The 17,833-nt window shown below is 36.7% G+C and overlaps 1 protein-coding gene across 4 annotated transcripts in view; it reads right to left on the bottom strand.

Moving 5' to 3' along the window:
- The window catches only part of LOC124215349 (A disintegrin and metalloproteinase with thrombospondin motifs 9), a 180,961-nt gene that overhangs the window by 43,459 nt on the left and 119,669 nt on the right, over nt 1–17,833 (bottom strand). For all 4 annotated transcript variants that reach the window (XM_046618652.2, XM_069134263.1, XM_046618653.2 and 1 more), the window contains one exon: nt 620–806. In XM_046618652.2, the coding sequence (XP_046474608.1) occupies nt 620–806 (187 nt within the window). The remainder of the gene's footprint in view (nt 1–619; nt 807–17,833) is intronic.

The raw sequence follows: 17,833 nt of genomic DNA, 5'->3' as shown, positions 1-17,833 counted from the left end.
TCATGAAAGTCCGTGGCACTTTCGTGGTTTCCAAGTTTCTCAACTCAGTGACCATCCCGCCAATGTAAAAGATTCTAACTCGTTGAATTGGTAAAAATAAACGTCAGAAATTGAAAAATTGTATGACTCAAGTTTATGAAATCAATTTTTGTTCATACCGCGAAACTTCGTGTTACATACCTGTACAGAGTGAATTCCTAACGACTGCACGTTCCGTCATCGACTAAAATTTAACGTTTGCCAAGGCAATCAACCGTCGTAAACTTAAACGATAGTTCCCCCGATGTTACATAACCTAAAAAATTTAAAAACCCATCGATGGCGGTCGAGCTCAATTCAGAACTGTCCGAAAATTTTTGAGGTTAAAGACAGCCGCTCTTGGATTTGAGCGCGTGCGCGTTGAATTTCAGCAGACGACGGACCGTGCAGTCGTTAGGAATTCACCCTGTATACAATGTAGGTATGTCACATCAGAGTATACGTTTGTATCGTCAAAAGAAACAGTGTGCAAGAGCTGACCATATAGAGAGAAAAACGGGGTATGCGAGATTGATAAATATTTATAAACCCGATCGGGTTGACGTGTATAAAATGAGCCGCAGAGAGAGATCCGACTTACCAATGAGGACACAATCGTTCTCTCCTGTCCTGTCGTCCGGTAGATTTACGCTGTTAGAATTGGAGCGCGTTGCAGAAGCGAGGTAGATCTGATGGAGGACAGGTTTGTCCGTCAATCCTCGTCCAGCCGTCTGACGATCCGCCGGCTCGATGAGATAACTTCCGGTCGATGTGCGGATGTGCCCGCTCTGAAAGTTTTCGGAAAAAAGAAGAACCAATGTTATTAGAAATTATTGTAAGATGTCCCGCGATGGTATCGTTCAAACTTCAGCCACCAGAAACGTTTCACGCCTCTTGACAGAATAAAAAAAAACATTCTACAACGTATCGAATGGTAATGAATACGCCGTTCTCGAACGGGCAAATTTTATACTGTTACCTGGGTTTCGTATCACGAGTTGCCATTGAGGATGCCGGTAAAGGAAATCTAAATTATAATGCTTTTTGCTCACGGCGAAATCGCGTTCAAGACCGATCAATATTGATCGGTAATAACGACTAATGAAATTTTTAATGATAACTCTTGTTAATTTTTCATTATCCTTTTCAAGTCTAAATTTAGCGGATTTTACTACGATATTATTTGCGATTTATAGATATTGGGGGGGGGGGGGGGGGGGGGAGTCATTTTTGTGCCTACAGCTAAGCCTTTCATCATTTTCTCTTTTCAAGTCTAACGGAAACCATTATTTCCATTCTGATAAGATCGCGTGGCAAAGGGATGCGAGTATTAGATATTATCTATTTACGAAATGGTATTTTATTGATGTTGCGACTGTATCGCCGACCTTTAGAATTTATGTGGGCACGTGCAGGAGAACCGAGGTTAGTGGTAGTGGTAGTAGAAGTCTATGATACTGAACCTCCGTACATAGATTATTTTGTTTCAGATCACGAAGTCGAAGTTAAGAATAGCTGATCGTTACAGTAAAGTTGTTTCGGTCTGTTCAATCATCTTACATAATAAATCATAGTATTATATTAAGCCATTATTCTCTTCCGGTATAAACGATGGCGCTAAATTTACCCAGAAATAAAATTTCCTCCTACTCGTATTCCCCGATATTAACGACTAACAAACTTCACCCGTTGTTGTTATCGCTGATATTGCATTCGTTTTTTCTTTTTTTTTTTTTAATTATTAATTCTGTGCTCGATAATAAGATGAATTTTTATAAGGTATGAATTAGATTTTGCATATAGTTGCGATTCAAGTTTCACTGAAAATCAATGTCAGAATTGAGTGATCCAATTCACAGACTTGGTGATCCTGCCAAGTCATCACAGGTTGCAAATAATACGTGAAACGTGACTTCGTGTTGAAACGGAGTTTCTTTTAGTAAGGTTCCTGGTATTGGAAGGTTGACATACGCGAATCGAAATTATCAAATTTAAATTTAAAGAAACGTGTGTGTATGGAACGTACAGTCGGATTAAAAATATTTCGAAACAAGAAATAACAAATCAATCAATTGCCCGAAACAATAAACTGAAGTTTATCAAGGTCAATCTGATGTGAAAAAGTCACTTTCAAGGGATCACAAGTCACGTTGTCTTGTTATATTTTCATTAAAAAATTCATATCATTTGTCCGAATTCAATTGAAAGTAGCTCATTCTACTTATAAATCAAATCCTTGTACTGACCGCCTTGTTTTTTCTTTGCTTAATTAGTAGGCAAAAAAAAAAAAAAAAACGACATGTGAAATCCTTATAATTTATCAATAATAAACTTATAACGATCCAGCAATAAGCATGTTAATTTTTAATCAAAATCCAACTGAAATGAATTCTGGAAAATTCATTAAGTTTATAAATAGAATGATGTAATAAATGAGATTATGGCGGTTGAAATTTAGTGTTTTTAAATTGTTTCCTGTATTACAGCGACATTTTTTTGTTAGACGTAACTTGTAGATTAGTTTCAGTGACACTTTGTAAGCATATCTTTTATCCCGTTTTAGTCTCAAGACTATTTTAACCCGACTGTACACGTCCCATGCATCCTTAACTTCTAGCATCGTACAATGGAAGAAATTAAGAGACAGTGGATTATAATCGTGGATAATTTATGATTTTCCCGAGTCATGGTGTTCAACCCCGACTTAACTTATGTAAGTAGATTCATAGGAGGAAAGCTTTTGTGCATGGAATATGACGCGAATGCGTTTTGATTTATGTATCTCGGGTTGTTTGACTCGCTTCACATTCGCACTGCACAGGGATTCCACTATCTCCGTTACGTGCCGTTGTTTTTCACTCGTTTTTGTTGCATTCCACGCGGTAATTTACACGTTTATGAGTTGAACGGAGCGTTTCACTTTGACCCAATCTTTGCCTAAATCACGTCACATTTGGTCGAAGAGTGTAGTTACATATTTTTTTTGTATGAAAAATAATCGAAAATAAGCACCGAAAAATTTCGTTGGACTTCTTTGAAGTTTATATTTTATTATATGAAACAGAGACGATATTCTCGTTTCGGGACAATTTTAATTTTCGTTTTCACTCCTCTCAGTGAATTCGGAGAGTTTGCCAAAATTGATAGCGAACAAAGCGTGAAAGAGATGCAAGGAAACCGCGTATCGCATCACATGGGATTAATAATCACGTGAATTTGCGGGAAATAAATTGTCGCGATGTAGTAGAAACAGTAAATTTTTTGCATAGCAAAATATCTTGGTTAATTATATTCAATCCGCGGCAGGTGTTTGTATACGATATCATATAGAGGATTTGAAATAACCTCGAATTAGTTAATGGCTTTTCGGTTATTTATACACTTACATAAATTCCGGCTGTGCGATGTTTCTTTCGCGGTGTGGCAGCGTCGATGTACACCTAACAGATGTCCCTAAAGTTCGGTATCGAGTCTGCTGACGTATGTTACACTGGTTCGAATTCTGTTAATTTCATTGACATTGCGAGTGGAAGAGTTTTGCTTTCAATTTTTCTTCTTTTCAACGTGTTATTTTTTCAGTTAGGCCAGAACAAAGTGACGATTGGTAGATTCGTTCTTTCTCATTTTCTCCGAAAAAAAAAAAACACAGCGTCGAAATTATACGAAATTTAGTATTTTACCTCTCGAGAAAATTTTCCAACAATTTTTTGTCAAGAGAATATCCTGACGATTTGACAAGTCCTGTAATGCTTTATGTATAGGATCAGAAAAGTGTCTCTCAGTTAGTTCATGTTTCCGATTTTTCAAGTTCCAACGGAAACGAGAATTTCTTCAAAAGACGCACACCCAGCAATCTATCAACGGTTAACTTATCTTTTTTAAAGCACTTAACTTGGGCGACCAAGCGTTTTGTGTAATTAATACGAGGGATTAGAATGAGTTATTTTTGTGCCCCGCGTGGCCTGCGGCAGCTGTTTTGTAGCCCGGAACTCGGTATCGTTTGATTCTGGGCAAAGCTTTTGAAAAGCAGCGTAAAATACTTTTTTATAAATATTTTATTTTTTTATATTTTTTTTTTAGCGTGCCTGACGATAAACCGATTTGTTTTCTCCTACTCTGTACCGTGGTTTGATTGTTTTCATTTGTTTATTTTTCCAAAATCTCGAGTTGAAAAATTTGAGGGTCTATTGCACAAGAAATCGAATATTATGTTTATCGCCGGGTGAATAAAAAGCTTCTTTAATTGTTTGTAAAATTTCTCGCAACGCTTCGATGACAATTTTTACTTTTTCTGCAGAACGAAAATGAAAAGTCAATAAAAAAAAAATGGGTATTTCGAGTCGTGAAATTCACTTCCAGAAATCGTACGATGTGATGTCGGAACGTGTGTTTGTGCAAAAAGAGACGCAATATTTTCATGCCGCAAGTAAAGGAGAGCCTCGTTAACCACGTTCGCGTAAGCGAGCTTGGAGTAATTGAGACGTTCAGCGTTTATTCGCGTTTTCGCAGATGACCGATGTGCTGCTGCTGCACCCTTCACAACCGCATCAAGTACAAAGAGTTTACTTGAGGCTTACCAAGAATTCTCTATCGGCACGTGTGCAGTGCGGAACGTTTTTCATCCGTCGAGTTCTAGATCGCTGCCATTAATTAGGCGTCTCGAGAAGATTTTTAAACCCCTGCAATCTTGCATCATACTCCGAAATTGGTTTTCGATTCGATTTTCTTTTGACCCTAAAATCTAGTCTAGTTGCACGTTTATACCGAGAAAAAACGGTGAAACTTAGCACAATGAGGGTCCGAATGCGCGTGCGTGAACTTTGTCGGATTTTCACGCAGGCTGGCCAACTGAAACTTCAGCTGTCAAACGCAGCTTACAGAGGTTATGTAAGCGATACGGATGTTTTCAGATCCCGCAGATCTGATACAGATCATTTAGTGAATCGGGAAAGCTTGGTAAACTTTTGTTTTCAACCGACCGATGACTGATAACTGGTACGAGTCATCGAAACAACGCAATTTCGATCGGCTACTTGACTCGAGAGAATTTGGCGTCTCGTACTTCGTTTCGACTAAGTTGGCTCCCCTGTCTTGCGGACAAAAATTTTTCCGCGTCACCATCTCACCGACCAATAGAGTCCAATTATTCTGCGCGTGCGCAGTCGGTAATTCAGTCTGCTAATTGTAACTTTCACCTTATTCCTCTCGATATCTAGACCAGCGATTTTCAATGGCATGGCAGAACCACGTGGATCGTATACATGCGCAACGGCCGAATTTAGCTACACATTTCGTGTGTGATCGAAAAGCTCCGGTTCTCTCAGTTGGACAGTTGTCCTTCGCTTTGAAGTCGTCGAGAAATCAAGACTGGCCACATTTTCAACGATCACAGGCATCGGTTTCTGCAGTGACCAGATGGCTGGTTGAATACACATTGATTTCTAAAGCAGGAAGCTTGCTCACAGTTTACATGTACAGTAATTGACCGTCGGCGTTGGCAGCAGCCGTACGAGTCCATCTTTGTTAGGCTTATTGTTAGGTTCGGCTGTGCACGCTTTGCATTCGGATCTCTTACGCTTGAGGCCTGAGATTAATCGGAGGGTTCTGTGTTCAAGCATCGTCAAAAATTTGGAAAAATTGATAACCGAACACGCGTGTGAATCGGGGAAGTTAACGGATGACTTTCTACACGATGCTTGAACTTTGTAAGATTTTATATTTCTGAGAAACTGAGGTCACGCATGCCGCAATATTGCATCGTGCCATTTAAAGCGTTGCGACAATTCAACGGAATTTGAATTGTTGTAAACATGGGAAAATTTGGACATCCCCGTGTATTTTATTTCCAAATTATAAAGTTTTCGAATATCCGCGAATATTCTTGTAACCTCATTAAATCTCTACAGAAAACACCATGAAACCCCCATAAAAACCCCATTAAAATTACCGGCACTCCGTAAAATTCTCATGGAAAATCGTACGATGATTTTTAAAGCTCTGTACGATTTCAATGACAAACCTCATGAAAATTGTTGTACGTAATTCCGTGGAATACTCATGAAATCTCCATGTTTCTCCAAATTTCTATAAAAATCGTCACAAAAATTAGTGAAACTGTAGGGAAATTGCCGAATCGCGATGGGATTCCTTCGCGGAGATCCTCGTAAAAATGCTTGGAATTTTACGAAAATGCCTGAAACTTGAGATTGCATCTGGAGTTGATCACCGGGCACAATGGCCCGACATTCCCCAAGTCCGCATTCATATAAAAGTTAAAACTCTGAATGCGCGTCGGAGGAATGTGGCGCGCAGGTTTTGTCCGCTATAAAGAAAAACGGAAAAAGAATAAAGAGAAAATGTAAAAAATTTCTCGCCAGTATATAAGTGTTTGTAATAAAACAGTAGTTCTCGGTAATTGCTGACGTCGCTTTAAGCTTATCGTTTCGGTACGTTGACAGGTAAACGACAGGCTTGTCATTTTCGTCGGGGCGCTTGTAGCGTCGCGTTATGGGCAATAAAAACAACGTTGGAAGAAATACAAAAATGAGAGGCTTGTCTAAAGAGTTTCTTCCACAGAGGCGCTGTGTTATACGCACGGTCTACACTTGAGATTTTTATTTTTTTCGATTTCTTTGCCTTCAAACCGCGCGGATATGTACCAAGCCCAAACTGCTTTCTATTTTTACTTTTAGTCTCGTGCCGTAATTTTTGCACTGAACTTAATTTATCGTTAAGCGTCGAAGAGGCTCGAGTTTAATCTATTCGATACGATTATAATTTAACGAAACACGAATAATCGATTTAGAAATTGGAAAGAAATAAATAAGTAAAATATCTCCTGTACGCCATACTTGAATAAAATTGTATATCTACGATAAAACCTGCTTTTTTTCTACACATTCATCACGCATTTAAAAAACAACGCAAAGTCTACTTTTGCCGCGAAATTTGATCCGGAAATGTTTGGGTTACAAATCGACGAAAATTCTTCGAACAGCGTCAAACGGTGAATTGGACAAAAAACTGGTGAATTTGAATGCAATTTCAGTATCGACAGATTTTCGCAATGTCAGGAATAGCAAAATTTTCTACACTCACAATTGCACAAGCAAAATGCGTTATGCATACGTCGTCCGCACGAACAGCTGAGCCTCCGTTTCGTTTGCGTGTTTCAGCCTGACCTATATATCGATGTAGATATTTTTACTCGTCTAATTTGAAACACTGGCCGCGGTATACACTCATCGTGTACTCTTAAGCACACATGCAGACACACACACAGTCGCACGGTGTGTCTGCAATACACGCACATTTTCCGTTGTGATTCGCGAAACAGTTCCAAGTTTCCTTTTAAAAATTTTCTGCTCCAGCGACTAATCCGCGCCTTGTATGTACGCGCTAAAAATTTAAAACAAAAAATTTGCATCATTAAATCTTCAATTGGAAACTGAATTGGCCATTCTTGTAAGAGATTAGATTTCCGGGATCGTTATCTTGATAGTACAGTATAGGAATTATTTTTCGTTTTTACACTACATTTCCATTGAATGATTTGACGAAAATTTGACGTCCGATCTATCAGTTATACCAATTTGCCAAAGTATTTTTAAATTTGGAACCCGTACTTGAGCACGCAAGTTTTAAAAACGGTCGATTTTCGCCATTGGCACAGAACACTATTCGTCTTGTTTTCTTTCTGTATAAATACATCACCGCGGTAAATGTAGATATACGCGCATTATGCTTATAAACCACTTGTACACTTGGTCGCAGTGATTCTGAGATGGATAATTTTCTCGACGAGTCGGTTACGTTGGCAATGCAGATTCCGCCCGCAGCGCCACCGCCGGCCGGCCATGAAACAGTCTCAATCGATGGTAACGGATTGCGATACGCTTGCAGAGATCGAGTCTGTTTCGCGGCTGGTCGGCGGTGGCGCTGCGGGCGGAATCTGCATTGCCAACGTAACCGATTCGTCGAGAAAATTATCCGTCTCAGAATCACTGCGGCCAAATGTACTTACACGTGTGCAAGAGCATGAGATTTATTCGTCTTATGTCAGGCATGGACCAAGACGTAGAGTTCCGTCGCCTTCTTTCGCTATTTATCTCATTGTTGGTAAGCTGAAGAAGGCATACGTGTGTACCTTGTACAATTTTTTTACGATGCACACGGCGGACATGCCGAGTATGTACCTGCGGTTATACCGGCAACAATGGCAGAGATGCAGCTGCAGGGTGGGCTTCTTCGTTGGAATTTGTATTATGGGCCCGACGCATATGTGTTATACTATACATTGGTTACACACGAGCTTCACGTGTGTTAACATATAACACAAATATCCCACACATTTGAATGAAAACCGATTATCGCTGCCAAATTCCGGAGCTTCACAAAGCAGTCGGTATCTACGTATTTTATGTACGTTATTACGCGCAAACATACGTCGTATAAATATTACACGATGCACATATGTGCAGTTCGTGTCTCGTGCTGTACATTAATATTCTATTGTCCCTGAAGCAGCACGGGAAACTCGGCACGACCGTCTTCATTACAACTGTCAGGGTTGTTTTCTTGATCATATTGGTAAAAGCGGGAATACAGAAAGTGTTTTGTAAAAAAGGAATTATGCTCAGAAATTCCATCCACGTTTTTGATATGTTTTGCGACGTTTTGTGATATCTTTTTTTCGGTTTAGTTTTTGGTTCGATACATATGATATTTGAAGCAAGACAGTTTCAGAGAAATGAAATTGAAATGAGAAACTATTCTTCTAGATTCAGAAACATCCGATCAATTCTGGTTTTATCAATTCATTTTTGGTGTACAGCTGTACCTATAACGAACTTCACAAAAGTTTATTTTGAGTTTCATAGGTCAAGTTAATGCACTGCTCTGTACTGCGACCAAAAAAAATTTGCTGAATCTACTAAGCATGGCCAAAGTAATGTTTTGTCAATTCAAATGAATGCAGTTTTATTTCAAGTGACACAATTTTGTGTAACATTTAAATATTGCTACAAATGATGTGTATCAGTTGTTTTAATCGATCGAAATTTGATTGATTGATCAATTTTTTTTCGACGTATCGATTAACCAAGAATCTCATCGCGTGACTAATTGATCGAAAATTGCCTTATCTTCGTTCTCCAGATTTTTTTACACTTCTTCTCTCACTGCCACTTGTTACAATCATAACACTTCCGACGATCGTCACGCCTGTAATGTTGTAAAAAATTTGGCTAAAATGATTGTCGATCATGTATAACTTTTGCAAAATGATAATTTACGCGATTTCACTTGCGGAATTTATTTCTACCGAATTTGTGAGAAACGAAGTAATTCGTCAAACATTCTTAGCGCGGTTTTCGGATACTTGATTTAAGTATTCTGTAAAACTCCATGTGATGGATATGCTCATGTGTACAATGCCGAAATTAGTATCGAGAGAGGTTAAGCGCGCGATGGCTAGTTGGCGTTTAAGTGAAACGTCGCGGACCTATTCAAAACTGACGTGAACTTTTGTAGTGCAGTAATCAATACCTATTTACGTTTACGTGTGTTAATGTAATTGCCGTTTATGCAGCGTTCATCGTCATCCGTGCTTCTATGCCTCGCCGGTCGCAACGAGTATGACAACATCATTAGTTTGAATTTACTTAATAAAATCTTTCAACTACTTGTATATCTTAGCTTAATCAAGCTTAAGGTTGTTACTCTTTTTATGTCCTAATCAACTCTTTTGATTGACGTTAATTTATGCAATTTCACATACGTGTATACATGGTACACGTTCGTACTCGTGTAATATCACATTTCACTTTTTATAATCATTTCTCTGCACGTAAGTTTCATTTTTGAAACATTTTTGTCTGGGATTTTTTCTCAACAATTCACACAATTTTTATGGTACAATTAGAGAAGGTGACACGTTTCAACAAATGAAGATATTACAATTGCTAAATTTTCATTTATTCACAGTGAAATTTTCATTTTTCAGGTGTATCAAAATCGTGGAATATAATTTTTTCAGTAGATCGTCTAAAAAGTTGTATTAATTTTTTTTTTTTTTAAGTTTCGATAAAAAGAAAGTTGAAATATAAGGATTTCTAAGAATTATCCGTTCTCAGTAACTGCAGTCAATTTTATTCTGAATTTATTTTTCGAGAACAATAAACAATCAAGTAGGGCGAATAATGCAAGCTTTTATATTTTTACTTTGGTTACTGGTTTTTTTTTTTTTTCAATACTTGAGATATCGTGTCACCACATGTCATATGTTCATTGTATCATTTTTCGATTTCAATAAGGATTAGTAATTACGTTGTCCGTTGAATTTGAAAAGATTGTGGGATTTTGGCATTAGATATAATACACGATCCCAAAAAATCCTCAAAACGAACGTGACCAAGTTAATTATTTCTCGTTTATCTTGTACTCCCCGCTTTACCGTAACTCCATCTTATAGGTGGGAGTAAAAATGGAGCAAGATCGGAAAACAAAAAAGTCACGGTAATGAATTTCGAAAGACGTGAAAATGACTTTTTTATAATTTCAAAATCTATAAATTCGAAGTATAGAAAACCAACATATGAAACCGTCAGATTTCTAATCTCAGAATTTAACAATGTGAAAAATCGAATTGCGACGATTCTACATTTCGGTTTTCCACACTTTGACCTTTCTACATTTCAACTTTTCTCTACACGGACTTTCTACATCTTGAAATTAATAACGAAACACATATTTATGGGTTTTTGAGAATTATTCACTCTGGCCCTTTTATCTTTCAATCTTTCTACATTTTTACACTCACGCTAGTTTATTCTACACTTGTTCGCGTTCAAAGTTGGTTCGTTTCCGTCGCTGCGCGATGCACTCTCAGCAGGCGCGAGTCCCGGTCCCACGAAAATTTAGAGGACCATAAAAATTTGACGGTTCACGGCCACGATCGTATGCAAACGTGGTCCAACGTCTCCCGGGTCTCGAGAAGAGGCCTGTTCCCCGGCTGCAGCCTGAGTATCGTGACCCCTTAGTTTTCGGGGTCTTTGATCGCGCATGAATCACCTTGTAGATAACAAAGGAGGCTCCCTCCTTGTCGAAGAACTTTATTTTACGTCCAGCCATTCAATTAGTATAATTAATTTACCTAAAACAGTCGCCCAGCCGAGCTGAGTTTTCGATAAAAGTAACCTGTAGATATTTCTACGAGGCATTAAAAGAGATAAGTAACTAGGATCAGGCTGCTTCCAATCACAGGTAATCAAGCGTTTCTAGATTAAACTTTCAGCTTTCTTTGAAGTATATACATACAGATATTTCGTTTCTGATTTAAACGGTCTGATAATTCTTTTGTTAACATGACCGATGTCCAGTTTTTACAGATTATTGCACATACTGATTGGACGGATGAGCGATTAAGTTATTTTGCAAATTACTTCGATCGGTGAGAACAACAGAATTTAATAATACAACAAAAAACTAAAACTCTAGGAACTATTTACAACCGGATTCACGTCATGTGTTCGAAAATCTCCCAGAAATATCCGAAATTTTTATATTTCGCCTGACTTTTTTATTTCATCACGACCATAGTTTTACATCATCGGACGAAGATGTCCACAATAGAAAAAACTTGAAAAACGATCAAAATAAATGCCAAATAGATACGAACAAAATGATTCGGTGCCTTCTATTTCTCCATGCCTTCATTTTAATTCAATGATCACAGCTTATAGTTTTTAACGAAGATACTTGGATTCCGATTTATTTTTCTCTTTTTAATATTGCACTATGCACTATGGCTGTATGGAAACAAGCATAATAAGTTGTTTTCGTTTCCAAAACACTTACAAAAGTGAAATTGAATCGAAAGACCGTTTAATTTCAATGCTACTATTTTGACGCGATTCAAAAATGTCGGAATATGGTATTATTGGGAATAATTTTTTTTTTTGTTTTGCATAAAGGATATTATCACTCGGTGAGGTCAGCTCTCTAGAAGAATCCAATGACTACATCTGTCGTAATATCGATATGCTGGTACAGCTGAGAGAGAACAGTGAGTACGCAAAAGTGACTAAAAAAATTACGATAGAGATAAATTTCATGACCATCGTAAACGAGAGACTGACTTGAGAGAAAGAAAAACACACTAAAAACAGCAGCTGAGTCTATATCTCTCCGAGAAGAGGGTGGCGATGAATAAGAAGAAGAAGAAGAAGAAGAAGAAGAAGAAGAAGAAGAAGACGAAAATAGTGCAATCAAATACTTCAATAACATATTCAAGTTTACAAACACAAAAATTGCATTATTATTAGACGAATTGATTTAGTTGCTGTCAAATTTTGAATTAATACATATCTGAAACAAAATTCGAAGGAAAAAAGTTAAAGTTTGTAAATTTTCATCGTACAATGTACAATTTTTTATGAAAATAATATTATACACTATTTTCTTTAAACCTAGTACAGTACATAATATAAGCAACTAACGAAATGGAGTTTGAGTATTAACATTATAATTTCGATGAAAAAGAGAAGGAGAAAATCAAAGAACACGGAGTGATCTGCGTTCTTAAACCACAACGTTTCTATAAATGCATCACAATTAGTTCATCGCTGGTGCTGCGTACTTTCTTATAGATAAACGCGTTTAACGAAGTGAAATTACTGCCATTCATTTCCCTCGGCCTGTATTTGTGCGGTTAACTTGTTTGAGTATTATGATGACGAATACAAGTAATACAAGTCTTATGTAGGTACGAGGCGTGTTTATTTACTGTATATTTATGTACATGTATATATTTTTTTTCGAACGAGTTTGAGTAAATATAAAATCTCGTGGCCGATCCCGTTACACGAGAGAAACTACCAAGCTCGTTTAAATCTGTCGTCTTCGGGTTTATCTTATCGCTGTGAAAATTCACCGGACTCAAGTCTGGAGCATATCATCAGCTGTGGCTTTTACTAGGTCTGTATAATAATTCATTGCGGCTGCAGGTTTCGGTTGCATGTTACGCGAGACTTTCGCATTGCTGGTTTAAAATTGATTCTTCATTTAGTCAAGCGTTATTGTCTTATCTCTTCCGCGTTGTACCCGTGATTAAGGTCGTGTTGTACTCCTGCTCTTACCGGCCGAGCAAACTCACCCTTTTTCTTCGTAACATGTCAAATAACTTTCTTGACTAACTTTTCTGAATTCCGCAGCAAAAGAGCGACGCACCGTCGAAAATTAAACGCTTTCCGTCCGTTTGTTTATTCGATTTAGGTAAAAAAGGGTGAATTCGCTCGGTCGGTAAGGGTAGGATTACTGCATAACCTCAAGGATTTCGATCGTGATTCTTGATTTTTGCTTTCTCTTCTCGGTTTCTTGCATCCCGATTGATTTCACCTCTTCGATTACGGGTTTTATCGGCACGATGTGCACTCTCTTCACAAATCAAGAGTATACCTTGGTCATAACGCGTTGCACGTGAACTTCCCGACCCCCGTCCGTCTCTTCGCAAGGCGTTTATAACGAACGTTTTCATACGTTGGGTCCAGAATCCGATTTCACAATTATTCTTAGAAAGTAATCTTCGGTGAAAAATAATACAACCCACTCAACGATTACACTCCCATATTTTTTAACACGATTTTCAAATACGAATAAATTAATACATTCGCTCCCCTATTTCTTTAACTGATTTGAAACTGTGCGAATCGGAACTTTGAAGATTGTAAGTTTATTTAACCTTGCAATCAGATTTTCGAACTGCAGTGTACGAATTTCTTTAAGTTATTAAACACCTCAAGAAAAAAATAAATTCTTTTGTTGCCCTGATTTTCTTTGTGAATTTTGGTGTTTGAGAACGTAGAACTTACGAATAAAATCATGATTATGTTAGATTGGTTCTAGTTCTTATGTTATTGTAGTATTGTAAGATGGGTTTCTATAATAATTATGATTTTATTCGTAAATTCTACGTTCTCAAAGACCAAAATTTACGAAAAAAATTATAGCAATGAATAAAAAATTTTCTTCCATCGAGATGTGTAATATTTTTGGATGAGCTTGAGAAATTAAAAAATAATCTGATATTTCATCTAAATATTGCTTTTTTGAGTCACATATAAAAATGTCGATAAAATAAATATCTAGAGCCAATTTCGAAAAACTACGCTTACTCTTAGAGTCGTTAACATCAAATCTTTCTAACACCACTCAAATATCAAAGGCAGCAAAACCACTGTTGACCAATGTTATACGTAAATTTATACAATGAAAAGCATGACAAAATTGTTTCAATGTGTTAAAAAATTGACTCGAGTTTTACCTTGCATGCGGGAAGTTTTGGCGAGACGCGAAAAGTTAATTTTATACTCATTAAGGGATCATTGAACGTTTAATTGGACCCGCTAAATTTGCGAAGCGTCGCCAGACGTTCACGTCCTGCATCACATGTATTTCTATATCTAGATACGTATGCATGTATGTATGACATGTAATCCGAAGCACGTGCATTTATGTCTGTACGTCCATAGGACTACATATATGCAAATTGTACAAGTATAAAGCATGGCACGTAAATTTGCACATTCATAATTCAAGCTGCCGAGTATTTTTCCTGATAAATTTTCAACAGATGTTGTCTGCATATCGTCTACAATTTATATTTACATACTTTTAACTTTACAACAAAACAAAAAAGAATATTTTTCACATTTGCCCCATATATAATACGGTTTTGTGTTACACTATAACCTGATAACTTGCAAAAATTTCAATACAAATTGCGTTGTTTTAATTCTCCATTTTAATGTCAATCTATATAACTCAATATCTGATCCTATTAGACACGGAACTGCGTTTCAACCGGTTACAACCTGTTTTTCCGAACGGTGCATAAATGATTGCACCGAAAAAAGTTTGCGAAACATGTGCGATTAAAGTTTCGAAAAGCATCCACGGGAATTTCAGTCAGCCGGTAATTTGAGGAGCGAAGGATGAAGAAAAAGTTGTCTGTGACAACGAGGACAGGGGTGGGAGTCAGACGGGTCGCGTCTGAATAAATTGATGTGTTAATTTAAATTTACAACCAGTGTGGATAATTCTGGAGTAACTCAAACGGCGGACTTATTTTACAATGGTTTTAATGCCATACTGCGAAGGAGAGGCAAAAATTCTTTCTAAAATGCGCGTTTCGAATTACAAGAATGATCGAATTTTTTTACATCAATTTTCAGGATGATCCGAATTTTTCTGTAAGTTTACACGTACGATAAGTAATTTCATTCATTCTCCATTTTACACTGTGCAAAAATTTCGATCATTTTCATTTTCGGGGACAAGAAAGCCTTCTTCAAAACGTCATTTGACGTATAACGTTGCGTTGCAGTGAATCGTGTTAGATAAATTTTGTACGAAGCCTCATAGACTTTGACGTCTTAACTTTGGAACGTTACTTTCTATGGTTTTCCAAATCAAGTTTTATAAAGCTATGAAAACTGTAAGTTGCCTACCTCTAATGATACATAATATAATGATAGAATTTTCTAAATCAAATGCGAGATATTTACAAACACTGAAGAATATGTCTCAATGCTATACGAAATGTATTAAATGATAACTTATTGTTAATACCGAATCCACATTGGGAAAAAATGACGCGTCATCAAATGTGCGTGTAGTTAAAATTTGAATGGCTTGAATGTGTCACGTGACCACGAGCCAATACCAAAAGGTCGAAGTTTTATATTTCCGTAAGTACTAAAGAACCTGAAACCTTTACACTTTACTACCGGTATCCGTATATAATGGTCAGTTAAAAGGCGCATAAATATATTTCTGTGTTAAATCGCAGCCACGTATAACTTTGTTTTCGATAAGCATTCAACGGACATTCTATTACACGTGACAATAATCTGAAGAGCACAGATACCTGAAAAGAATTTCCGAACCTAAAATATTGTATAGTTAGCATATTCGATTTCATTGTGAACTGGACTGAAATTATACTTTTTTTTACGATATTGTGGTTAAATATTTGTTGCAAGTGGAAAATACATTTTTTATACCTACAGACTGAACTTAAATTTTTTTTTCAACGTGTTTCAATGAACTATTACTACAAGGCAAATCTCAAAAAAGTTATTTCGTCCTGAAATAATTTTAGTGTTGGTCACAGGGTGTAATGATTTTTATATGTTGTCTTTTTTATCATTTCGAACAACTTCGGTTCCATGTAAATCAATGCAATACGTTGAAAAGTTGGAAAAAAATTGTTATACATTCTTCATACGTCTAAAAACGTGTCAAAATGATAGAGAAGATGAAAATTATTTTTAAAATATTCATCATCACATTTTGAAGCAATAAAAAAAAAACTCATCATGATTTGGAATATATTCATAAAAACTGCATTCTCTATTTCAATCAATTTTTAACAGATCATGTGATGAATCTAGTTATTTGTTTATCTATATTCCAATCATTACGATAATTTTTTTATCGATTAGAATGTAGTTTAGTTCATTACCTCTTAAAAGTTCTGGAAAATTTGAAAAATTTAACTCAACATTCCAAATCATTTGAAAACACTTCGTACAGAGTGGAAAATACTTCAGATTTCAAAATACAAAATACAGAACTTTGTTGATCAAAATTTCAAAAGTGATTTACAAAAAAGATTAACAATAAAAAAAAATAAAATGAACAAAAACGCTTCTGTCATTGGGATTTTGATTGTGAAAATTTTTGATAACGCACGTACCTCAAAAAACTTATGCTCAAAGAAGAAAGAAATTCAAAAAAAAATTCATCATCAGCCAAAAGAGTTTCAAGAAAATAAAAAATAGCGACGTTCGAAATTGTTCAATTCACTACGGAATGCCCCGTATATTATACCTTGACGTACGTCTATAATGGTGCTTTCTTACAATAACATAGTTAGAACTGAGAAGCCGTTAAGTATCTGCCGAGTAATAATTGCTCGAGCTTCACCGTGGATTATAGGCCGGCCATAAAGTTAGCGCGCAAAAATTGAGGGTAGTAGTTTTTGTACGAAAGACTGACGAGAGCGGGAATAAGGAACAAGGCGTGCGGTAGAAACGGCGAGCGATGAGTCAGCCACGATTACTTACTTGGTCGGTGAGAAAGTGGAAATATATCGATGGTGTTCGGCCATTTCAGGCCGAAGGTTGAGGCGCGCCAACCTGAACACAATATTAGTAGTAACTGCGAGCAATTAGTCAGACGGTGAGCTAGTAGAAAAATGTTCAACGTCGGACGCGGTGTTTTAGGTCTTGCAATACGAAACGGCCATTTGGCGGTAACAAATTGTACGGATGACTGATTATGTCATGAATTCAGACTTTGGTTTCGATGTATTTTGATTCGGGTCTGGGAGACGATGTATTCCAATTTTACTGGAACTAGTGGTCGAGTTATTGTTTCAGAACGCTGATTAATTTCATTGTTACTGTGAAGTTGTTCTCAATATTTTTATTTCTATTTCTGTTTCTATTTCTTGTTCTTTTTTTCGTTTTTTTTTTTCTCTTTACAATTTCTACGCGTGACTTGAATAGTGTATTATTTCGATCCGGGAGTTAAATTCTTCAGTACTTAGTCACGTACTCGTGATGCAGAAGTTCTTCTCGACGCACAATATTTTTATGCTGATACATACAATTTAGATAAATATGGTAATTCTGCTTCGATTATTACTTGACGTTGAAATTGATTTATGTTATTGTTTTTTAATATCGTGATATTTTATTTGATATTGAACCTGTTGTTAAGTTCAAAATGAGTGAAAAGATATGTTTTAATT

This window comes from Neodiprion pinetum, chromosome 3 (genome assembly GCF_021155775.2).
Source record: "Neodiprion pinetum isolate iyNeoPine1 chromosome 3, iyNeoPine1.2, whole genome shotgun sequence".
NCBI classification, from domain to species: Eukaryota; Metazoa; Arthropoda; class Insecta; order Hymenoptera; family Diprionidae; genus Neodiprion; species Neodiprion pinetum.
This window is presented reverse-complemented; position numbering and strand designations above follow the sequence as displayed.